The sequence below is a fragment of the Phocoena phocoena genome, chromosome 19 (genome assembly GCF_963924675.1).
Source record: "Phocoena phocoena chromosome 19, mPhoPho1.1, whole genome shotgun sequence".
NCBI classification, from domain to species: Eukaryota; Metazoa; Chordata; class Mammalia; order Artiodactyla; family Phocoenidae; genus Phocoena; species Phocoena phocoena.
Window position 1 is genome coordinate 23293922 of NC_089237.1, and position 25517 is coordinate 23319438.

General features: G+C 48.3%; 1 protein-coding gene across 2 annotated transcripts in view; it reads left to right on the top strand.

The window, feature by feature from the left end:
- IGF2BP1 (insulin like growth factor 2 mRNA binding protein 1) overlaps positions 1-25517 on the top strand; it is a 38201-nt gene that overhangs the window by 4906 nt on the left and 7778 nt on the right. The window contains exons 3-6 of one of the 2 annotated variants that reach the window (XM_065896504.1): positions 19466-19514; positions 20033-20084; positions 23450-23513; positions 24817-25098. In XM_065896504.1, coding sequence (XP_065752576.1) covers positions 19466-19514; positions 20033-20084; positions 23450-23513; positions 24817-25098 — 447 coding nt within the window. The remainder of the gene's footprint in view (positions 1-19465; positions 19515-20032; positions 20085-23449; positions 23514-24816; positions 25099-25517) is intronic. The other variant, XM_065896506.1, reaches the window with a different exon arrangement.

Here is a 25517-nt window from a genome sequence, read left to right on the forward strand (position 1 = left end):
CTAGTAAGTTTAAAGTAGAAACGGTTTGTGACACTTTTAGTAAAAAGGTTTTCTTACTTATATCAAGTTTTTGAGTTTTAAGTAAGTTGATTCTTAATTTTTCTGCGCTGTTTGGAGGAAAGGTGGAAATCAATTCACTTTACCCATTTTAATTTTCACCTAGAAAATAAATGTATACAAATTCATAAATTAAGTTTTTTTCACTGCTAGAGAAATCTTTAACTTGTTATTTAGTGCTCAGTATTTCAAGGTGACTTTCCTAAAGACAGTGGTATATGACTATCCTTTGGAAGAGTTGTAGGTTTCCAGAACACTTTATTTTCTAACCCAACGTAGAAAGATGAAATTTTACTCCAGTGGTTTCCCAGATGGAGAACTTTTGAGTAAAGAGGGGGAAGAATTGTAATTCCCATCACTAATTTATTCAAAGTATAGTTAGCTGTTTCAAATGTAAAGTGTTTTAATGGCATAGATTTTGCTGGAACAAGAGCAAAACATTCTTTCTTGTAATTACGTTTTAGAGACAAAATACATGACATTCCCATTGGAAGAATCTTGATTCAAAGGTCCAGAGCTTCTAATCTTTTAAAATTACCTTAATATATGTCATTTGAATCATATTTTATGTGTTTGGGTACTTTTAAGGCTTATTTTTTGAGCTTATTTATTCTATAATGTGTAACAGCCAGTTGACAAAGATACCATTGAGATTGGCTAGTGAGTATAAAATTTTAAAACATTAAAATTTTAGTTAAGTGAAAAGAGGGAGACCTAAGTGCTATTTGTAGAAGTCTAAGGGTTTTTGTGTTGAAGAGATATGTATTGGTTGTACCTGTGTTGATTTTCGTGTGTGTGGGGGGGTGGTAGTGTTGGTGATGTTGTTATTAGAATAAATGTATGAAGCAAAGACGTTTGAAGAACAGACATTTTGCCAGCTGTTAGAATTTAAATTCAGTCTTGTTCGCTCCCCATCCTCTTAAAAGATTCTTAAAATGTGGCTAATGCCTTCCAGAAAGTGCAGCTGAGATTTTGGGATGGGCGTGTTTGGGAGAGAAAAGAGGAGGAGGAAAAAAGCAGGGGAGACTGGAAAAATCAGACGAGTTAGTCCTGGGTTGGAAATTCCAGACGGGGAGAAAAAAAGAGAGAGAGAGAGAGGGGGAGAGAGAGAGAGAGAGAGAGAGAGAGAGAGGGAGAGGGAGAGAGAGAGAGAGAGAGAGAGAGAGAGAGAGAGAGAGAGAGAGAGGGAGAGAGGGAGAGAGAGGGAGGGAGAGGGAGGGAGATGGGGGTTGGGGTGGATTGCCCGCTTCCCTTTTAAAGAGGAGCGGCTAGAGGCGCACAGCGACCCACGGGAGAGGGGGTCGCAGACACCAGGTTTGGAAGACGGGTGGTAGATTCAGCCCAGGGCAAGGCGATTTTTGCTTTCGGAGTTGCCTGCCTACCCTTCGCTTTTTCAAAAAACAGAGAGAGTCGCGGCGGCGCTGGAGGCGCTTCCTGGAGAGCCCGCGCCGGCCCCGCTGCCCTTCCCCGCCTGCCGCAGACCAAGCCCAGCCCCGGCCTCGCAATCTCTGCCCGCTCCGCGCAGGGGCCCTCGCCTGCCTTTGAACCAGCCCCTGCCCGGGAACATCCGCAGGCCTGGGTCTCCGACGAGGGCTTCCTTTCCCAGGGTCCCGAGACCCCTGGCTGCGGCGCGCCGGCCCACAGCCTCGCCTTCGTCCTGGGAGCCCCCAGATACCAAACCTCGCCGCGGCTTCCCCAGCCTTCCCCACTGGGAGAGGTCTCAGGCCCCGCGGTGCAGACCTTCCAGCGCCCGCGCTGTCTCAAGCCCTTTACATTCTAAGGCAAAAGCTAAAGAAAGGCTGGAGGGTGATTGTGGAGTGAAGAGTCAGGCAAGGGAGGAAAAGAGCAGGTCAGGGGAAAGTAAGGATGGAGAGGTGGAGAGAAAATGGAAGTCCATGTTAACTGTTGCCCTCTCCCAGAAGCTGAGGCCCCTTGGCCATGGGGCATAGAACCTTGGAGAGTTAACAGCGTCTCATAATCTGTAATCTTCAGTAGATGGACTGTGTGTCCCCATGTTCCAAAGGCTGACTGAAACAATAACAGAGGGAGTAATAGTAACCGGAGGTTCTACGATGGGTTTTATTTATGTTGTAAAAGATTGACAACAGGTCTTCCATTTGGCCACTGGTGAGGCTTTGAAGATCTTTCTCAGGGTCTCAGCCAGTGTTTGACTCCATGTTAATGTCAAATTTGCATAATACCATTTCCACCTGGGCCCAGTCCACACCTTTTTAAATGTCTGTCAAAACAAATAAGAAAAGGTCTCTCCTCAAAAAACGTGGAATCAAAATGTATGCTTTTTTGGTTATTGATAAAAGTTTGATTTAGCTAGAAAATGATCAACCAGGAGAGTGCCTGTGACAACACAAACCGTTTCAAGGGCGCATCGCCAGCAGGGAGATGTCCAGTCCCCAGTTTGTTAACTGCATTCTAGTAGAAGAACTTGAGTTTGTTCAAAGGGGGCTCTGTACTTTTTAGTGGGTCCAAGGGGTCATCCTAGTATTGAACAAGCAGAGCCCGCTTTGTAAGACCTGCTTCTCCTTCGCAGCCAGTAGGTTTGCAATAAATAATCATGGAATGAAGGAACAACAGGCTGGAACAAGCTTTCACCCTAAACGCAGACTGCTGAAATAAAACGTGTGTTGATTATGGGTAAATCACAGGAGAAAAGTAGGTCTGGACCTCATCATTTTAATATAGTTGGAGAAAACCTGATTGCGAAACACTGAAATGTAACTGTATACAGAACAAACACCACCAGAAATGCAGTCCTAGTGCAGAAGTCCAGGCTTCCAGGATTTGATGTTCTGGTCGTGTGGCAGAGAGCAGAGAGCATGGCGAGCCCACCAGTAAACTGCTTTTGTATGAAATACAGAGCAAGCAGCTGGATGAGTAAAAGAATTTTTGACTGGATTGTCCAGATATTTTCAACACCCCTAGGACAAGTCTGATTATTAGACAAGTGGCATTTTGGTGGCTAAAGGCGTATAAGTGACCTATCAGGATGGGTGGGAATTTTGGCCATAGTTTAGGGGGAAGGTTGTGGAGACGGGAGAAGTGGAGGATCTCTCTTCATTTTCTCTTTCCCTCTCCAGTGTATCTGTTTTGTGGATTCCAGTCAATCCTTTCACCGTTTCCTTAGGAAAAGTGGGTTAAGGAAGGCTTCAATTTTTATTCATTTTGCATTAGTTTCTGTTGAAAAATTAGTCCTTCATCCAGATGTTTTGGCCACCTGAAATGGAAAATGTTAAGTCTTAAGTGAGGTGTGATTGGATAGTTTAGTTGATTGGATATAGTTAGAATCTTTAAGAGGAGAAATCGGAGAATTTAGAAATTTTTTAAAAAATTGTTTTGTGTAAAGGTTGTTTGTGGAGTCTGAGTTCTTTGGCAACAGGAGCAGGGAGGACAGGAATAATTTTCCAGAATTCTTGAGGCTCAAGGAGGGAGGAAGCTCTATTATTAGGTCAGAGTCTCATGACCTACCCCTAGGTCCCTCACTCAATCCTACAGGAGTGTGGAGGAAAGGTCTCTCCAGGAGAGCTCAGTGCTCAAAAACAAGAGTTTTGGAGTCAGGCAATGACTGGGAAACTGGAAAAGTTACTTAACCTCCTTGAGCCGTCATTACCTTATAACTGTAAGCTGGTGCTATTACACATTAGATATTATTTGTTTCCCATGTGGACCTGTGCTTCCTGTCTTTGGACTGTGTGTAACAGCTTGGCCATATATCTAAGGCAACAGGTACGGTGTTCAGGTACACTTCTGTGAATATGGCGTGTATTTTATGTGGAACGATGATGGATAGGCATATTGAGGGGGATTTGCGTGCAGGATGCTTTTGATCACCTGTGTGCTGAAAGGAAAGGCCACCTTTTGGGAGAAGGAGATGAAGCTCATCAGGGCAACCAACCCTCAAGAGGCCCTAGATGTGGACCCTACCACTGTCTCTTAACCATCCTCTTAGGAGAATGGAGCATGCATTGCAACGTTGATGCCCTCAACCTGGGCCAGGTTCCTCTCTGAAATTTCACACTTTTGGTGCTCCTGTCAAAAGTGCATGTAGGGTAGGACTTTGATGAGAGGAGAACTACCCTAATTCTGCAGATGAGGTGTGGTAAGAATTCAGGATGAAGGGGACTGTGTAAGTCCTTTTGGGGGTCTGAGGAAGAAGAAATGGGCAGCTTCCCCTATCTGGTAGGAGATGGGCATGTTTGTCTTGAAGTTCCCTTCTTGCTTAAGCTAACAAAGTAGGCATTCAGGAGTTGGGGACCCTTGGATGCGGAGGAAGTGACGGCATACACGGCTCCCCTTCCCGTGCCTCTTAGATAGCAAAGCCACAGTGGTCTCAGTTTCTCTACCTGGTCTGGAAACAGTCCCCAAAGGGGTGCTCAGGACCCACTTTGATGTCCACTTGCTTTTTTCAGCCCTCCCTGCCCCAGAGGTACAAACTCACAAACCCACAGACTTATAGCCCCTTTCCACATCTCAGTCCAGGGAATGAAGGTTGAATCTTCTCTTTGTGGGGTGGGGAGAAGGGCTTCCAATCCGGATGTGGTTTTAGGCCATTTAACAGGCTTGTGACTTTATTCAGTTACTGTAAAGGGTTTTACAATTAGTTTATGTGGAATGATGTGTGTTGCCTCTTTTCTGGAGTGGCATTTGGGATTGCTTGGGGCTTGTCACCTTTGCATCAGGTACTCTGAGGAGGAGAAAATGGGGGGAGAGAGGAACTGGAGTGGGGCTGTTGGGTGGAGTAAGCTTGGTGAGGCTATCTATTCAGAGTTAGACGTGTCTATGCCACTTCCTCCTCCAGGTCTCTAAGTTGCTTGGGAGGAGAAGTCCAACTGTAATAGAGAGCAGTTGCTCTGGCAGGATTTGGAGACAGAACCCTGAATTAAAGGGCAAAGATGATCCTTCACAGGCGTGGCTGTTGGTGGCTGCAGCCAGTGTGTTCTGAGCGAGGATGAGATGTAAATAGGATGTTGGCTGCGGAGACGGCAGGGTTAAGAAGAACAATCTCTTCACTCTTCTAGAGTGTCCACTCCAGCAACCTTTTATTTAATGTAGAAGGGAAGATCTAGCTGACTGAAGTTATTTTATATAGAGAGGTTTCCTCCCAACGTTTATTACCATTTGATTCAAAGCCGCTTCTGCTGACTTTTTAGAATAGGGTGGAGTGATATCTGTCCAGAATAAGCTGTGGGAGGCAAGAGGTGGAATAAAATGATCTTCACGAACCTCATAACCTCACAGATCTCTCGGATCATCTTTCTTTCACTTTCCCACCCTTGCCCCTGACCATCTTGAGTAGTTTCCTTTAAACTTTTTTTTTTTTTTTTGCGGGGGTGGGGGGCATGCCTTACAGCATGGGGGAGCTTAGTTCCCCGACCAGGGATCGAACCCCTGCCCCTTGCATTGGAAGTGCAGAGTTCTAACCACTGGACCGCCAGGGAATTCCCTACACTTCTAACTAGAAGAGGAATGATGCCTGTCTAGGCCCAAGTTCGTTCCTTTGTTCTCCTCTTCAGAACATCACATGGTCAGCCACTTTAGCCTGGGGGTGTGGGGCTCTTGCCAGTCAGTCATTAGCCATTTTTTGGAGATGGAGTGGGGTGTTAATTTTAAAAATATATATTTACAACTAAATCATGTAAGAAAATATTTAACATGGTATAGACATTTGATAGCTTGCATATTGCTCCAAAGCTTGGTATTTCTAATCATGCATTCGTTCACACATGTATGCATGCACCCACTTATTTTTATCTATTCAGAGTCTACTATTTACTTATTTTTAATAAATGTATTTATTTATTTATTTTTGGCTGTGTTGGGTCTTCGTTGCTGTGGGCGGGCTTTCTGTAGTTGCAGCGAGCGGGGACTACTCTTTGTTGTGGTGCCCGGGCTTCTCATTGCGGTGGCCTCTCTTTTTGCGGAGCACGGGCTCTAGGCGCAAGGGCTTCAGTACTTGTGGCACGTGGGCTCAGTAGTTGTGGCGCACGGGCTTAGCTGCTCCGCGGCATGTGGGATCTTCCCTGACCAGGGCTCGAACCTGTGTCCCCTGTATTGCCAGGCGGATTCTTAACCACTGCGCCACCAGAGAAGCCCCAGAGTCTGCTACTGATATGCCCTCTGCCAGGTTATAGAAATATAATGAAGAACAAACAAAAGACCTTGGTCTTTAGAGTGGAGATGGCAAAGAAATACAATTTATCAGATCATTTTTCTCCAGGAGCTTTTAGGTTTCCACCTCTATCCTTTTTTATTCTTTATTTTGCTAAGCTGAATGTCACAGCCAAAAAAAAACCCACCTAAATTTAAAATTAAATTTTTATATTAAAAATTAAAATTAATATGAAATAAATTAAAAGAATTTTACATAGTAAAATACACATAACATAAAGTTTACCATTTTTAAGTGTACAGGTCGGGTGTATTAAGAACATTCACCGTGGTGTGCAACCATCCTCTCCGTTCGTCTCTAGAACTCTTTTCATCTTGCAAGATTGAAACTGTACCCAGTAAACAGTAACACCCCATTCCCACCTCTCTCTGGCCATATTTAAAGATCACCAATTTTGTTTCTTACATGGTGGCCACCTCCTCATTCTGTATAAAATGGGTCTTTGCCTGACCCCTCTCCTGAATTAAACATTTGATTATTTATTGGGTTTTTATTTAGCATTATTGGGTCTTTTTCAGGGCAGGGAAGGGAAACATAGGGAGGAGGAGCTGCACAAAAGAGGTGCAAGATAAAATTCCTGCCCTCCAGTGTTTTCACTTTAGATCCAGGAAAAGCTGTGGGACAGCAGAGGCTAAGAGACTACAATGAGAGGCACACAACCTCAGGAACTAACAGGAGGTAGGCTTTGAGTGAGCTTAAGCTGTGTTTTTGAAGGACAGGCAGAAAAAATAGGAGTGGATTCAGGAGAGCACTGTGGACAGGCAGGGAGATGTTTGTGGGAAGACAACTCTTCTGGAAGAGAGGGATGGCATCCTAGTGGGGAGAGGCCCCCAGGTAAGTATGGCAGATGTCCATAATTTCCCTTATTGAGCATCTTCTTTTCTCTAGAGCTCTGTGTGACGTGCTGTGGGTCAAAAGACGAGTTCCTTCTGCCATAATAGGGAGCACAGGGCTTCCCTGGTGGAGCAGTGGTTAAGAATCCACCTGCCAATGCAGGGGACATGGGTTCGAGCCCTGGTCTGGGAAGATCCCACATGCCGTGGAGCAGCTAGGCCTGTGGGCCACAACTACTGAGCCTGCGCTCTAGAGCCCGCGAGTCACAACTACTGAGCCCACGTGCGGCAGCTACTGAAGCCCTCTCACCTAGAGTTCGTGCTCTGCAACAGGAGAAGCCACCGCAATGAGGAGCTCACGCACCGCAACTAGAGAAAGCCCACGTGCAGCAACAAAGACCCAACGCAGCCAAAAATAAATAAATAAATATTTTTAAAATGCTTTAAAAAAAATAATAGGGAGCGTTTATTGAGTATCTATCTACTCAGAGCTAGGCACTGTTCCTTCATTGAATCCTAAGAACCCTGCAGGCATTAGTCTTCATTCCACAGAAGAAGAAGCTGGAACTCTGAGTGGTTATGGTAACTTAGCCAAGGTCATACCTTGAATACTGGTGTTGGGTTTCAAACCCAGGCCTTTCTACCTTCAAGGCTGAGCTCTCTTAGGTGGGAATAGCTGATCTCTAACATTCAGAGAAGTTGAATGTTTTGCCGGGGGGAGAGCATAAGGCTAGCAAATAAAAACATGCCCAACATTAACTTCTCCCTGCTCTGAGCCTCCTTCCTCCGTAGGTGTTTCATACTTGCCTTGCATTATTTTTCCTCTCACCATTGGGATTTTCAGGCAATCTTGAATGGTTGAAGAAAACTAAGAACATTCTCCCCTTCTCTGGGCAGCTATCGTGGGAAATGGGAATTCTGCTTTTAGTGAAAAACCACAGAAAGGGGGCTGAATGAAGTGGAGAAGGACTTGAGTGGTTTAGGATTCAGGCCTCAAGCTCAGTTTGCCCTTCTGCCAGATGTGTGCACACTGTGGGATCTGGGGTCAGTATCTTCCTGGGCCTAGTGTCCTCATATGAAGCCTCCCCATCTCCATGAACCCCGCAAAAAAAAGCTGGTAGCTATTTTGAGTTCTAAGAGCTTCCATCCTTTGGCATTCCTCTAGGTGCCAGGGCTGGCGCTTTGGGCTAATTTTTTTTCCCTTCCCCTTGCCTTTTGTTTGGGTTCAAACCTGGGGAAAATGAGAGGTTGGGGGGAAGGGCGCAGGGATCGAGTGGCTTCCCCTCCCATCCCCCCTCCTCCTAGCAGGAAGGGACAAAGAGTTGACCTTTGTTACAAGCCTGCAGAATCATAATTCATAGCTCGTACATGTTTTTGAGGAGCGAGAACCCAGTTACCTTTCCCTGAGCAGCAGCCGGCTTCATGGTGTGGTGACAGTGGCTGGCTAGTGTCACCTTGGGACTAGGCACTTAACCTCTCTGAGCTGCTTTTTGAATTGCAGAATGGAAATAAAAATATTCTCAATCTTCTGTGGTTTAGAGGCTCAAATCAACCTGTGTTCTAGGCTCATAGGAGAGTGTGGATTGTAAACCCTGAAGTACTGTGTAAACGTGAGTTATTAATAAGACTCTCAGTAATTGATGACACCCCAAGAGGGCAGACAAAAGAAGGTCATTCGCATCCCCAGACAAGTGCCCTACTCTGCATGGAGGTGTGACTCTTCGATTATAAATTTTCTGTAGCGGCTCCCAGAACGCCCTGGGAGGGGAGGGTCTTTTTTTCGAGGCCCGGAAGGCGTCTTGGTTCCGCGCCCCCAGCCCACCCCACTCCCAGGCCTCAGTTCCTGCCTTCTCAGTGGGAGGCCTCCCGCCCGGGTCCTGCCTCCTCCCCACAGCCCAGCCGAGGTCTCCAAGGAATGCCGCCTCCCGGGCCATTTTCTCCCCTTCTGCTTCTGCGGCCCCCCTCCCAGCCCCCTGCCCCCAGCCGGTTCCCACTTAAATGCTTGCAGGCCTGTTCGCAGGCGGGAAGCCCCCTCCCCCACAGGACCACCTCAGTCAGCCCTGACCACGGGGAGGTCGGGTCTGGATTTACTAAAGGACCCCGGAGGGGGAGCCTGCCCCTCGCTGGCTGCCTGGCTCACTGATGGGGTCGGGTTTCGGCCGGTGGCTCTGGAGAGAGAGAGACAAAGGGCAAAGTCCTGGTCCCCACCCCCACCCGGCAGCCCCCGGCGCGTGTCCCCTCCCCCTCCGGGTCCTGCGCGCGTAGCCCAGGGCCCCCTGGGCCGGGTGGGACGGGCAGGGGAGAGTCGGGACGCCGAGGGGGTTCTGGCGGCAGAACGTTCTAGACCGCCGGGCCCCGCAGCAGAGGGGGCCCCCGGGGACATCCTCCGTCCCCCTCCTTGTGCTCTGCCGACCCGGCCCACCCAGCGGCCGGGGTGCGGGGCCGAGCGCTCAGCTTCCCCTGGGTGAGGTGAGAGGGGCTGGGGGAAGGGGCCGGCCCACGTGGGGCACAGGCCCGGCGACGCCAGCCCGGCCGCTCAGCTGCTCGGCCCTTCTCAATTGCCCGTTCATGAGGACTCCCCTCCTCCCCCCCAGCTGCTGCCAGCCCTCCCCCACTCTCAGCTGCTGCCGCCCTTCCCCGGCACCTCTTTCTCAATTGCCCTGCCCGCGCCTGCTTTCCGCCGGCCTCCTGAAAGGCCGTGTTCGCCGTCCCTTGGGCTGTTAGAGACCTTGCCCCTGCTCCCCCCTGGATGGTTGAGAACCGTCTCGAATGGTGCTGTCGTGACGCCCTGGCAGAGTCTGGGGCTGGGGAGAAAGACCTCTACAGAGAGGGCATTTTGCTCCCGCACAAGCCAGGGCAGAACTCAGGGTAGGTGTCCATGTCAGAAGAGAGTTATTCTGATGAAGACCTACACGCTGGAAAGAAACAAACAGCAGCTTCCTGAAGTTTTCGGCCACCAACAGGTCTGTGTTGGCAGCCGTGGAGAGGAGACAAGGATTCCGTGAGGTTGTTAAACCTCCTGTTGGAGGGTCACACCAGAGCGCCTTTCCACTAGTAGGATGAATTCGTATTTTTCAGCATATGCTGGCATGCATTCTCATCCTTTAGCAGGAACGCTAACAATTCCAAGAGGTACCCAGACTCCACTAGGGTCTTTCTCAGTGCAAATTGTGAGTTGCAGAAAACTGATTTCTCTTGAGTCTGGTCTAGTATCCTTTTCTTTGCTTCTCTGCCTCCAAATCCTAGCCTGGAGCTGTGCTTCCAAGCTTGCCGGTTCCTCCTGAGGAGAGAGCCTCTCCACCTTGCTCTATTTCCGAGGCATGCCCCGCAGGGCTTTCCTGCGGCTGTCAGCTCCACCCTCAGCCAGGTCTCTGGGCCCCAGAGTGCCAGACCTTTTGTCTCTTAAGCTTTCTGGAGAGATGCTGACATCTCCACTGGGGGGTGAGCTAAACCAACGTCTCTAGTGAGGCTGGGGCAGGAAGTGGTCTTTCTAGGCCCCCTCCACCTTCCCCTTTGTCAGAGCGAATTAACACCCGCGCTGCTGCCCCCCCACCCCCACCCCCCGAAGAAGATCCTGGAAATGCTTCCCACTGCCAGCCAGAGAAGGCAGGTGAGCAGTGTCCCCAATGGTTAATTTCGTATCCACACCATCGCTGCCTGCACCAACAGGGTTGCACTGCTTACACCGGGTCACCTCTCCTGTTTGTCTCCACGCATTAGGTTGAATCTGATGGCTTCATCACACCTCGCACTTCACACTGTGTAGGGCTCAGGAGGCCAGCTCTGGCTCTAGGAGCCCCTCAGGTGAAAGCACGGTTCTAGGCAGAGAGAGCACGGTGGAGGGAGGGAGTGGCAGTTGGCCCAGGCCGACTTGGAATTTGACTGGAAAGAGCTCCACTGTCTCAGCTTCTGTTTTGGCTTCCTCTGGCACTGCCTAGATGGGCAAGAAAAAAAACCGTGAGCTCTCTCTAGTCAAACGGTGTATTTCCGAGATGAGTGAATTGAGCAAAAGGATTTGTTCCTCTTCTGCTTGCTTTCCAACATCGGGTGGCGCCTCCCACCGGCCTCTCACCTTTGCAGCCCTGCCTATCCCAAACCAACGTGAAATTTTTCAAGACAGAATATTTGGTGACTACACTTTTCCCCTGCTAACAAATCTCTCTGACAGTCATCCAGCCGTGTTATAGTACAGTTAGCTCTTCTGCAAGTTAAATCCTGTGCCCAAATTGGAGCCGCATGCAGTAACAGCCAGTTGGCATGCACTTAGCCATACAGGATATGGGCATCTTTCCTGCTGCTGACATCGGGGCTATACAACTTCTGCTGTGTTAACACTTCTTGTCAGAGAGAAAGAAGCGAAGTTTGGTGAGATGAGCATAAACCAGCCTGGGAGGAGGCTGGTTTATGCTTATCATAAACCGGGTAGGACTAGAGCTCAGCATAAACCAGCTGAGTTCTCGTCCTACCTCAAAGTTGCCAAGTCTCTTTCCTTTTGCTGAGCCTCAGTTTCTCCATCTATGAAACGAAGGTGACTATTTAAGACCCTCTCAGACCTCGGTGTATGAATCTTATTTCCTCAATGTAGGAATCTGATTTTCTTCAATTGGAACTTCTGATTGCCAGGTTAATGGGGTGTGTGTGTCCTTGGTCATGTAAGAGGCCTAGTGAATCCCCCTCTTCTCCCCTGACTCCAGGTAGGCCAAGAGCACATTAAACACAGTACAAGAGCCTGCCAGAGAGGGAATATCGTCCATCCCAGAGTTTCTCCCCGAGATTTGCTTTTCCTTCCTATCCTCAGAATTAGTTCAGGAGCACACGTGGGACAGTGTGTGTGTGTCTCATACCTTTAAAAGACCATGTTCATGGGACCACAGATAAATTCCAGTGGTGTCCCTGCTTTCCAGCTCCTCCCCCCAATACTTTGACCCCTTGGTGGTGGCATCTGCCCTGCTTGGTTCTGTACCTTCCAGTAGGTCAGTGTTTTCCTTTCCAGCCCCTACCTTGCTGGTCAACCCACCCGACTGCCTGCCTGTCTGGCTGCCCTGCCTCTGGATCAGCCTGGCATTGAGCCCTGGGCATTGGGCCAGCTCCTCCTCCCCTCCCCAGCCTGGCCCGCTTTCTCAGCTACTGCCATGCTTGGAGCGTGCCAGGTCCGCCCCCTTCAGAAGCTTTCCTAGACAATTATTTTTTTCTCCACCTCTCCACTCTACAGGGATAAGGAGGCAGGGTGGGGAGGAAGGACTAGGTCAGTGGTGATCTTATGGAAAGGGCAGAGGTTGGCACGTTAGGACATCTTTTATGTGTGATTTCCAGCTGGGGGAAAAAAACTGGGATGGGAGCCAGCTTTGGGGGGGCGGCGGTGCTTATTCTCCGGTGTCAGCCGCATGGGACTCTTGTTGAGGAGTCAACAAGATCACCCACTTCTTTTCTTTGGCCGCGCTGCGTAGCACCCGGAACTTCCCCGACCTGGGATCGAACCCACGCCCCCTGCAGTGGAAGCATGGAATCTTAACCACTGGACCACCGGGGAAGTCCCAGGATCACCCACTTCTGAAAGGGTACTGTGGCCAGCCCACCTCCCCAACCCACTTAACCGTGTCTATTCTCTTCTCCCATCCCAAACCAAACTGAGGGGAATTCCCTGGCAGTCCAGTGGTTAGGACTCCTCGCTTGCACTGCGGGGGCATGGGTTTGATCCCTGGTCGGGGAACTAAGATCCTGCAAGCCCCGCAACATGGCCAAACAAAACAAAACAAAACAACAACAACAACAAAAAACCAAACTGGGGTCCCCCGCTGGACTGTAAACTCCTGAGAGCAGGAGCCTTACCTGGCTTCTTCATCCCTCCGTGTTCTGCACTGCAGTGTAGTGCCTTGCACTGCCCAGTAGAAATGTGAGGCAAGCCACGTGTGTAAGTGTAAATCTTCTAATAGCCACCTTCAAAAAGAAAAAAGTGAAATTAATGTAGATGATTAATTCAAAATTACTTTTAAAGTTAATTCAAAAGGTTATGAGTTCAATATGGAATCGATATAAACGATGAATGAGATCGTTTACTTTTGGGGGGGCTGCTAAGTCTTAGGAACCCGGTGTGTATTTTCTTTTACTGTTAGAGCCTGTCCCGATTCATATGCTAAATTTTCATTGGAAACAGTTGATCTGTATTTAGAGTTCATAAAATATACAGAAGAAAAAGTTACATTATACAAACATTTTAATTTTAAGAAAAAATCCAGTTGCTGCTTTGAAGTGCTCAGTAGCTACACGTGACTAGACTAACGGCTACTGTAGGGTGGACAACACAGGCCCAGTGCATAGTAGGTGGCAAGAAAATCTGGAAGGATTCCACATCAGCTGGACACCAGAAACCTTGGGGAAGTGGTAGTGACCTTCTTGACTGCTGATTAGAATTGAAAGAGTGTGGTGTTACTGCAGGTTTGAAAAATCTTAGTTGCTCACTCTTAAAATTGCCAGGTAATAACCCCAGCTCCATCCCCAGTCAAGCTTAGCTTTCTAATTGCCTTGGGCTAGTTTCTTCCCACATTTTTGAGGAGATGTCTGCAGGCTGGAGTGAATTTTGCATTTTTCTGGTGGAGAGTGTTCTTAGCTTTTATCATATTTCCTAGTGGGAACCTAGTCTCCAGGAAAAAGAAGGGGGTTAAGAACCACTTGGGCAGACCATTAAGGCACAGAAAATCACTCTAATTAAGAAAGTGTATCACTATAGGTGGACAGGGTTGATCTCTGTCTGGGGACACAAGATCCAGTAAAATGGACTAATCCTAATCCTCTGGTCCCTGATGTGAGAGAAACTGAGGTCTAGGGAGTTGAAGGCCTTACTTGCCCTAGAGCAAGCAGATTGCTAGTCAGAGAATCACGGCCCGGGGGAGGGGTGGAGGTAAAGGGTCTAATCTGGAGATCCTGGTTTAATCCTAGTTCTGAAATGAGATGAAAGTCCAGGTTTGACTCTGATAGTGGCCTCTGGGGGTTGAGGCCCCAAGCATGAAAAGATTTCCAAAACCTACTATTGCCTCTGTCCTCACAACTGGTCTGCTCCACCCTGGTTTAAAGGAACGCTTCCCTCTCTGGCAGGGTGAGGCCACGAGCAGCACGCTACCCTCTGGGAATGGGGGTGGAAAGAGGAAGGAGCTGGTTTGCAAACGTTTAGGAAAAGAACACTCCCTGGTGCAGTTTTTAGCTGTCTTCCGGAAGACCTGAAGACTGTTCCCAGGGTGCATTCCGTCCAGGTGTGCATTCTGTCATATGGGGACCCCCCCCCCTTCTGAAAAGTGTCCTATCTATGCATCTGTTCCGCTCTCCGCTGGACCTGAGGCCCATTCTCCCTGCCCTCAGCGGGCTCCTCACCAGGGCCTGGATTCTTGCTAATAAAAATAAAAGAGGAAAACCTCATTGGCTTAGACCCATTAATTTTGAATCTGTGATGACTTTAAAATTGGGTGAGCTAGAATTATCTTTTTATTTATATTTATTTATTTTTTACTGGAGTATGGTTGCTTTACAATGTTGTGTTAGCTTCCACTGCACGACAAAATGAATCAGCCACACACACACAGATATCCCCTCCCTTTTGGACTTCCCTCCCACCTAGGCGACCACAGTGCATTAGGTAGAGTTCCCTGTGCTATAAAGTATGTTCCCATCAGTTGTCCATTTCATACATAGTATGAATAATGTGTACGTGTCAATCCCAGTCTCCCAATTCCTCCCACCCCACCCCTTTCCCCCGTGGTATCTATACATTTGTTCTCTACGTCTGTGTCTCTGTTTCTGCTTTGCAAATAAGATCATCTATACCATTTTTCTAGATTCCACATATATGCGTTGATATACGATATTTGCTTTTCTCTTTCTGACTTCACTCTGTGTGACACTCTAGGTCCATCCACGTCTCTACAAATGACCCAATTCCATTCCTCTTTATGGCTTAGTAATATTCCATTGTATATAAGTACCGCATCTTCTCAGAATTATCTTTTTATTTAAAGTTTCTTGTTGTGGAAAAAAAAACTTTGAAATATGGAAAGGATAATTAAATAATTCCACCATGTACTCATCACCTAGCTTTAAAAATTACCAAATCATATCCAATCTGTATTAATTTTCCCCCTAGTTACTTTAAAGCAAGTCCTAGACATGACATTTTATCTGTAACTATTTCAGTATGTATTTCTAGAAATCAGTATGATTTTATTTTATTTTTTATTTTTTGGCCGTGCCGCACGGCTTGTGGGATCTTAGTTCCCTGACCAGGGATTGAACCTGCGCCCTCGTCAATGAGAGCGCAGAGTCCTAACCGCTGGACTGCCAGGGAATTACCTGATTTTAAAATATTAACAATATTATCAAATGTCTAGTCAGTGTTCAATAAGCACAGAGTCACTTTTCCACTAACAATGGAAGTATGCGTCTTAAGGAGTTATAGGTGGGATGTTTCGACGTATTGGAGAGCAGCAGCCACTCAGCAGGCCCGCTCTTCACTCTGTTGTGTGAACTCTGAGTATTTTAAACTCGTTCTCAAGCCAAAACCTGACTATATTTTGGCGAAGGCTTTTGTTTCCTTTCTGCCATCGTCAAGGCAGTGCAGGGGACTGTGCAAAGAGCCTGGAACCAGACAGTCTTTGGGTTCAAATACTGGCTCTGGCTCTTAGAACCTGTGTGACTTGGCAGATACTCAAGCCCTCAATCTCAGGACCCCAGTCTGTAAAGTGGAGCTGTGGTTATCGTGGTCATGGGTAGTGGGAGGCTTATAGGAGGCGCTGAATCTGAGCCTGGCATCTGGTAAGCACTCCTCACATGTTAGCTTCTTCCTTAATGAACTGTTTTCCTTCCCATTCAGTCTAAGTCAATGACATTTCTCTGAAAAGGTGAAAAGGACGAGAGCTTCCTGCCCAGGGAGCAGTCCCAGCCATCCTTCCGGGTGCCTCTAGCTCCTGTGCTTCCTGAATCTCTTGTTTTTCTTACTTAACTCCTTACGACGCTGCTGCCCAGATTCTCTCCCTCCGTTCTCTCCTGGAATCTCCCCTGGGCTTGAATGGTCACTTAGTCCCTGTGGCCCTGGTGTCCCCTGCTTGTCCCCAGCAACATTACAAAGGAGCATCCCTTGTGATTGCTCTGTATCTGGGGAGCTGCCCCAGGACCTGGTAACTGCCCTGCTGGTCAGGGCAGGAAGAGGGGGTAAGAAGCCTCCGGGTATCGGCCACTGGGGAAATCATTTGACTGGCGCAACCATTGCCTTCGTTGCCAGGGGCTGGAGGCTTCATTCTTTCACTCAACAGGTTTATCAGCTCCAGGGTGGGTGGTGGCTCCTGAACTTCTGGGAGTTCCCTTGCTTTTCTAAACAACGGCTGCTAGAGTTTAGGGTCCTGCACATAGCGCAGTGCCCTATTGCCTGTAGGGCGAAGGCTCCCGCTGGAGCCTAGTGGAAGCCCATCCCCAGGAGTGCTGGAGTGGGGCTCTTTGGTTGTCACGGGAGGTGGGAGTGCGGGGGCTCTCTCTAGGCTGTGGTATCTCCCGCTATTTCCCCACCAGTGCAGAAACCTAACCATTTCACTATCACAGGTAGTGGCTCCTGGGGACTGGGATTGAGCACCACGGCCTGGCAGGCACACCCCCGCCCCCCCAGCCCATCTGCTTTAAGCCCTCACAAAAGCCCTGTCAGCTTTCCACAGGAAAGTAAGGTACTGAGCAAAGAAGTAAGCAGTTAGGGTCTCTTAGTTTCCGTGCTGATCCCCCAAGCCCTCGGCACACTGCCCCGGCCCAGTATGAGCTAGGCATCCAGAAATACCTGTAGGGTGAGTGAGTTACCCATGGGCTCCTGGAAGGGAGTACTGGGTCCAGTTCTCAGCATGGTCACATGTGCTTTGGGCCAGAAAGAAATTAGGTAGCACCATACTTAACACAAACCAGGCCAACGGCTTAAAAGGTTCGTCTTGGTCTCTGTGTTTTTGTCAGGGTTGGGGGCTTTGCTGGCCAGGTTTGGAGGCCTCAGGGGGCCTGGCATGGGTTCCCAGGATTGGGTGTGTGTGCCCTGGAGGGGTGGGTGAGTCCCTGCCTGTTGGGGGTGGGGGAGGGTTGCCAGGATGTCTTTTCTTCCATTGGTTGGGTGTCCCTGCCCTCCTCCCCCTCCTGGAACATTCCAGACATTCCAGACTGCCATTGCTTTCAGGATATGGATTAACATCCCAAACTGAGATTTGATTTCACCTCCCCATCCCCTCCCAATTCCTCCCTACCCTGAAAAGGAAGCCCTTAAAACTGGGAGTTTGAAGTAGGAAGAGGGTATTTTTGACCCTTGACCTGAGATTATAGTAAGCTATAGGACCATCTTGAAAGAGGGCTCTTCAAACTGAACTTTTGCAGGGGACTGCTTTAAGTTCTTACTGGTTTGAACTCCAGGCAGGCACCGCCCATCTCCTCGCAGTCCTTCCAGAAGCCTCTGCTTGAGGGAGGTCCTCCCTCAGTTTAGGTAACCCCCCGTCACTAGCATTAAGGTAGATCAGTGTTCTCAATCTTGCGACGGTATAATCATCTCTTCAGTTCACCAAGAGTTTGATTTTCCTCATGGGAGGGCCCCTGCGTTTTCTTTGCCCATTTCATCACGAAATGTGTTGTGTATGGGTAATCCTGTACGCCATGTCATGCAGATGCCACGAGGCTCCTCCCTCTTGGCCAGTGAATTGGATCCCAAGAAGCCGGCCCGGTGTGGGACCCGAGGACCTGGAACTGGACTTGTTTCTGACCCTTGTTCTTTTGTCCTCCTATAATCTAACTTCCTTAGATCAGGTTCATGAACCACCCAAAGTAGAGAACTGTGGACATAGATTCTCCAACACTTATGCTACATTTCCACTTCCCTTAAGTTATTTCAACCCGGGAAAAGGTTTCATTGATAAAGACTTTCTGCCCTCAAAGCGGCAGAGCTAGAAGGGATCTTAAAGACCCTTCTGCTTCCATTTTATATCTCAAGATACTTGGTCACAGGGATGAAATGAGTGACCTGGCTGAGGACAGAGCCAAGATCAAAAACATTTACAGTTAGAGCTTAGCATCCCTTCCCTTGCTCTCGTGTTTTTTTTTTTTTTTTTTCTCGTGTGTTTTGAGTACCCCTTCCTCCTAGCTTGGCAAGAACTGCCTTGGGCCCTGTTGCATGTCAGCCAGGAATACGGGGGCCTGAAGCTTGAGTGGCTTAGTCAGAACAGCCAATCAGGGGCAGTTTAAGGGCTAGGACTGGATTTTCTTGCTTCCTAGTTTCATTTTCCCTTGTGCCACTAGAATTTTGTTGGACCATGTCCCTGAACTAAGAGTTTGTGATCAAGGATATGCAAAGACATAAGTGACCATTGACCAATGCAGATCAAGTCAGTTGAAATGTTTTAAGCCCAGGGATTAGGGCATTGATTTGGGTGGTGAGCAGTTAATCACCGTGGGAGTCAACCTTGAACCTGAAAGCCTTCCTCAGGGAAAATTACATTTCTAAGAGGTATTGGAAAGATGGAAAGGAGAAACCATAGTAAACTGGGAGGAGGGAAGGGGGTGGTCATAATGCTGGGTCGTGTGTGTGTTAATTACTCCTCCTTAGCGTCCACACATGTGTCTGTTATTACATTTTAAGTACTTACTCCAAGCCCTTTGCTAAGCTCCTGATAATATTATCTGACATTACTTTATACCTCCCTGTGAATAGGTATTATCCCTGTTTTACAAAGGAGAAAATTGAGCCTCAAAGAAGTTAAATAACCTTTTAAAGATCAGTGCTGTTAAGTGGAGCACAGGTTTAAATCCGTGTCTGTACCAAGAAAGAGCAGAGCTGCTGCCACTTACCTGCTGTAATTTGTTTGCATATATGTTTCCCCTAATAAATTGTGAGCACCTTGAGGCCAGGTACTTTGTCTGTTTGGCTTATCGTTGTGTCCCCAGCATGCAGAACAAAGTCCAGCTTGGAGTAGACACCGATTGAAAAGGTATCAGGTTAATGATTCGTGTAATAATTCACATAGCTAGCTCGGTATTCCTAGATCCTGAAACACAGTGGGTGGTAGTAGATGGTTGCTGAGTAAGAGAACTGGTGAGGAGAACCTAAGAGAGAGAAACAAAGCAGATGTGACTGGTATGGGGGGGCGGGAAACTGTGTTATCCCAGTGCTTAGGGCATCTGATTTTCGCTTTCCTATCTGTGGTAGCACTCTATTTTGCTTTCTGAAACGAAGCGAAATAAATCTCCATTCCCAAAGGTTATCGTTCTCAGACTCTTAAGTCTTTGATGTTGAGCAGAAGTTTAGGAAGATAGACTGGAACAGGACTGAAAAATGCAAAAGGTCACAGGCGCCTAAAGTGTCCAGAGCTGTCACTGATGCTGTTCTCTCTAATTTCAGGAGTCGAAAAATACAGATCCGAAATATTCCACCCCAGCTTCGATGGGAAGTAAGTGATTGGGGGAAACTCTCAGTGGCACTGGGAAAGAAGTCTGGGTCAGCCTGAGTTGGCAGAGATGACTGGGAGGTGTCCTGGGGGTTTGGGGCTAGGCCAGAGAAGCTGGTGCTGAGGGGAGGCTGGTTGGATCGCATCCTTAACCTAAGACTTCCAGTATTAGTCCTTTGGGCAGTCCCTACCGTGAGAGGCTTTAGGGAGGTGGGAAGGGTATCCTCTGAACCCCAAACTTAGTGATGACAGAGGATCAGCTAGGGACTCAGGTGGCACAGGTCTGCTTCCAAAAAGGCCCTTACATGCCTTTTTGAGCTCAAGTACATTCTGCGAAGACACCCCGACGGATTGCCGTCAGCATTAGTACCTGAGAAAGGGCAGACTGAGCAGGTGACGTACTCAATCCCCACCAAAGGCTCTGCCTGTACCCCGGTGCTTTGGGGTGAGGAGTGTCCAGTGATGCTTTGTGATTTCCTGGGATGCCCAGAGCAGCCGTATTCCCTTCTCCCTGCTCCCAGGTACTGGACAGCTTGCTGGCTCAGTATGGGACAGTGGAGAACTGCGAGCAAGGTAAGAGTGGTCAGAGGAGCGGGGCGGTGGGGTAGGGGTGGGTGTTGGAGTTGGGGGCGGGGGCGTGGGTGAGGAAGAGGGGCAGAGACGGCCAAAGGTGTGGAGGGAGGTACGCTGGGGTGGGGGCTGGGATATGGAGTTCCAGCTTCAGCTCTGCTGCTTCTCCGGGACAGGTTTCTCCTCTGTTTAATGAGAGACTCAACAGTCACTCATTCCAAGCACGGGGTCCCCAGGCTCCTGGGGTCAACCAAGGTAGCAATAGACGTCCCAAGATTTTAGGAATAGATTAAGAATGGAAACTGTGCACGCGGCTTGAGCAAATCTGTAGCCCTTTTACTTTAAAAGCTTCACAATTCTTTGTTTTGTCTGGAGTAATCAATGGGTTGTCTTTTTTTTTTTTTTTTTTGGTAGAACCTCTGATTGTGAGCTACATGTCTTTGGTCAATTAAAAAAAAATAACAGGATTTTTGTACATATTGATGGTGGGCAGGCAAAATCTTTCAAGAGTGCAGAAGAACTTATTTTTATTATTATTTAAGTTCTTTTTATTACTTCTTCTCTTTCAAGAAGGAGAAATAATAAAAAAGAATTCTAGATGATAAGACGTTTTGTACGAATTTTGAATTTATTGCTTAAGGTTATAAATTATTTTCAGAGAAAATAAGCTAAAATAAAATTTGGAGTGATTTGGGTTGGACATAAAGCAGAGCTTGGTCATTAGGTAGACAAAATAGTTTGAGTTTGCAGACCTTTAAGAAACCTAGACAAGACTTAAGTATTCATCTCCAAATTCTTTGTGGAAAGGGGCAAGCTGTAAATCATTATAAATGATTAAAATACTTGCCTGCATAAAGGTATGAAGTGCTGAATCAATCAGACAGGTTCTCTCCTGCTGACCCCGAAGCTTGCCTTTTATCATAAACGCCAGGACACAGCTGGAAGCGCTGATAACCATCACCCAGTCCTGCTTACAGCTTAGACTGATGACTGAGTTACTCCTGGACAAAGAGACAGCAATGGCTTGGGAGCACATTGGAGAGCCTCACTGGGGGCGCCCAACAGGAGTCACCGCTGGTTAAGAGGCTCACCAGGGAGCTATAACACACCGAATCTGGGGGCAATACCTGCTACCTGGAGAGAACAGAATGGGAAGTGGTTGATTTTGTAAAAATTAAGTCTTCTAGTCTGCTCAGATGCCACTGTTTAGTTAATTAATTTTTGGCTGCATTGGGTCTTCGTTGCTGCGCACGGGCTTTCTCTAGTTGCGGCAAGCGGGGGCTACTCTTCGTTGCGGTGCGCAGGCTTCTCATTGCAGTGGTTTCTCTTGTTGCAGAGCACAGGCTCTAGGCACGTGAGCTTCAGTAGTTGTGGCACGCGGACTCGGTAGTTGTGGCTCGCGGGCTCTAGAGCGCAGGCTCAGTAGCTGTGACGCACGGGCTTGGTTGCTTCGCGGCACGTGGGATCTTCCCGGACCAGGGCTCGAACCCGTATCCCCTGCCTTGGCAGGTGGATTCTTAACCACTGCGCCACCAGGGAAGTCCCATCAGATGCCACTTTCTAAGAAAAGTCCTCTCTGTCCACCCTTTTACTTTTTTTCAGGGAGAGAATGACTTTATTATTATTTTTTAATTGAAGTATAGTTGGTTTATAATGTATTAGTTTCAGTTGTACAGCATAGTGATTCAGTATTTTTAAAGATGGTACTCTGTTCAGAGTCATTGCAAGACAACGTCTGTAATTCCCTGTGCAATACATTTTTGTCACTTGTCTATTTTATTTAAAAAGTTTTTTGGCCACACTGCGCGGTTTGTGAGATCTTAGTTCCCTGACCAGGGATCCAACCTGGGCCAATGGCAGTGAAAGCACAGAGTCCCTACCACTGGACCGCCGGGGAATTCCCATCACTTGTCTAATTTTATACATAGTAGTTTGTATCTGTCAATCAATCCCATACCCCCCTACCTTAAGAACCTTAAGGTTCTCCCCCTTCCTCTTGGGTAACCGCTAGTTTGCCTTCTGTCTGAGTGTCTGTTTTGCACATACATTCATTTGGATTTCTTAGATTCCCCATATAGGTATCTTTCTTTGATATTTCACTAAGCATAGTGTTCTCTAGGTCCATCCACGTTCCTGCAAATGGCAGAATTTCATTCTTTTTTATGGCTGTGTAATAGTCCTTTGTCTCAGTGTCTTTTACATTTATTTGTTTGTTTATGGCTGCGTTGGGTCTTTGTTGCTGCGTGTGGGCTTTCTCTAGTTGTGGCGAGCGGGGGCTACTCTTCGGTGCGGTGCGCGGGCTTCTCACTGCAGTGGCTTCTCTTGTGGCAGAGCACGGGATCTAGGTGCGCGGGCTTCAGTAGTTGTGGCACGTGGGGCTCAGTAGTTGTGGCTCATGGGCTCTAGAGCTCAGGCTCAGTAGTTGTGGCGCACGGGCTTAGCTGCTCCGCGGCATGTGGGATCTTCCCGGACCAGGGCTCGAACCCGTGTCCCCTGCATCGGCAGGCAGATTCTCAACCACTGAGCCACCAGGGAGGTCTCTGGTAGATTATTCTTTCAGAATATTCCTCTCCACTGAGGTGGGAGAGCTGTACCGCTGAGGTCAGAAGGGCTGAGAGTGGTCTGCATTGCAGTTTTGTGGCTAAGTGCCTTCAGTGTCATCGGGCGGCGGCTTGATTTTTTTGATCCAAGTCCTCCATGCCAGGGGCTAAGCAGGCCTAGGCGACCCATAATCACAGGACGAGGCATAAGCGGTTAATTTTATCAGTCCCCAAAGGGAGAAGAGTATGTGCCCAGATCGCCTGGAATTCTAATGTCCGACCCAGGTCCGCTCCCAAATCCTTCCCCCCAGGCTCCATGGCAGCCACTCTTGTCAGCTCATTCAGCTAGGTCATGACGCACCTACATTTTATCAGTATATCCTTGAGGATACTCTAAAACGGCTTTGGGTGTTTCCCCAAATCTCTTCAGCCATGTCCTTGCAGACCATTTCTTGGTCCAGTCTCACTAGGTGTGTGATTTTTAGCTAGTTTAAAACACTAGGAGTGTGTGTGTGTGTGTGTGTGTGTGCATGCGTGTGCGTGTCTTTTCTCCCTGCTGCATAACTGCTGAATATGTTGACTGTACACCCTTGTGTATTCCTGTCTCTCTTGAGGGCTGGTGGGGGAATCAAAGGAAGGCATGTAAAGTCTAATTTGAATATTCCAGGAGTTGTGGTGAACATGGTCTATAGGGGAAAGGCTTCATCGTTCAAGTATTTCCTTCTTGATCGCGTAACCATCAAAGCTGAGCTTTCTACAACGTTTACATCATTGGTGCCATCTCCAGATCTCGCTGCTCTAACCTTGACCTCTGTTTTGCTTCCCCAGTGAACACCGAGAGTGAGACAGCAGTGGTGAATGTCACCTATTCCAACCGCGAACAGACCAGGCAGTGAGTGGACCCAAAAGTGGGGCAAAGGAGGGTCTTTGTGAGTGGTGGGAGCCAGGTGCCCCTGCTTGGGCAGGGCTGGGGTCCAGGTGGGCACGAGTCTGCACCTAGCCTCTGATTTTGTGGCAAAACCAAATCCAGACTCTTGTCTTTTGGTTCAGGAATCTCAAAGGTTCAGAAACCTCACCAGGATTGATAGCAAATACTTTGAAGGGAGGGACCCAAAGATCTCCCGGGGAAGGTGGGACATCCTCTTTAGGACAAGATACGGCTTTTAATAGGTCTCTAATAGGTCTCTAGTTGCGGGAGAGCCCATGGGGTCCTTTGCTGTGTTGATGGCGCCATCTAGTGGTGATGAGGAGGAACAAAGACCTAAAGGATTTGTTATGATGTGGCAGAGGCAGACATTTTATCTCAGGGATTTCCTTGAGTCGCATCACACCCACAATTTCTGGCTCCTTAGCCTGTTTGGTTGAGTCACACTTCTCCACCCACTGGTACTGACAGACTTGTATACTTTGTGTACTCATTTATGCTCAATTATAGGCCGTTTTGCTTTTGATGGCTTTCTTGTCCCTTCAGCATGTTGCCTCTATCATATTTGTTTCCTCCAACCTAGTGTAAAACCCACCCACTTTCTCAAACCATTCAGTTTTCTTTTAGATGCCTGCTGGACTCAGAATTTTCTGGAGGTCCCTGTGGCTGATCTGTGGGCCTTAACCTGGCTTTAGGTCAACACTTGCTTACTTCCCACTACGTATTGTTGCCTTGTTAACGTTTCTAACCAGCATCAGCCTTGGGAATGCATGGTGCTTGCCCCCTCCCTTCAGTGTTCATCAGTCCTGTTTTTCAGACATTCCAGACAGCCTTAAACTCCTGCAAGCCATTCTGTCTCCACCTCTTCTGTTTCCATGGAGTTTGCTTAAACATGGACAGTATCACTCTCAAAAGGGGACACAACAAACAAACATGTTCTAGCATGTTTTTTTTATTATTCACGTGTCGCGAATCACATGTGATTCTCCTGTGAATCCTATGTGATAGGTAGCTCTGGTCGAAATTCACAAGCCAGTTTCAAAATTCAGTGGAGATAACGTATTTGTGTTCTAATACCTTACTTGATGTCTTACGCTATTTAGACTGGAAGCCTCTCTAAGGTGGAGGTGGGAGTGGTGCGCAGGTGGTCGTCTCCCTTTCTTCTGGCATGTTCCACGTTGTAACCCAGCTGAGTGCTTTACACCCGGAGGGCATTTGGTGTGATTGGCCATGGATTGGAGTGACCAGTAGATTCTGCCTCTGTCCTCAGAGCCATCATGAAGCTGAACGGCCACCAGCTGGAGAACCACGCCTTGAAGGTCTCCTACATTCCTGATGAGCAGATAGCACAGGGTCCCGAGAATGGGCGCCGAGGAGGCTTTGGCTCTCGGGGTCAGCCCCGCCAGGGCTCTCCTGTGGCAGCGGGAGCCCCAGCCAAGCAACAGCAAGTGGACATCCCCCTGCGGCTCCTTGTGCCCACCCAGTACGTGGGCGCCATCATCGGCAAGGAGGGTGCCACCATCCGCAACATCACAAAACAGACCCAGTCCAAGTGAGTCTTGGCTGCAGGGGAAGGGGAGGTGGGGCCAGGGAACAGTGGTGGGTGCCCAGGGGGCGAAGCCTCTCCTGGAAGCACGCTGAGGGGCCTCGACTCAACTTTACCTCTTAGGAAATGTTGGGGAGGTGGAATAAGCCTGGGGGGGTGCCATTTGGCGGCAGTGGCTGGGCCACACACTTTTGTTAGTAAGAAGGGTTTATTTCTTGTAGAAAGTCTCATCGAGCAAACCTAGTCTTGGTAAGGTGGCCACTCCTTAGTGCTCTGTGATTTCAGCACTGCTTATTGGCGGCAGCAGGATGGGGCCCGTCAGGGACCTTAGTAAGAGGTCACAGTTCTGACCCGTCTCCCATTCCACCACAGCCACCCATCGTCGCTGATCTTTATAGCTGATCGTTGTGTGTTCTGTGGAAAGA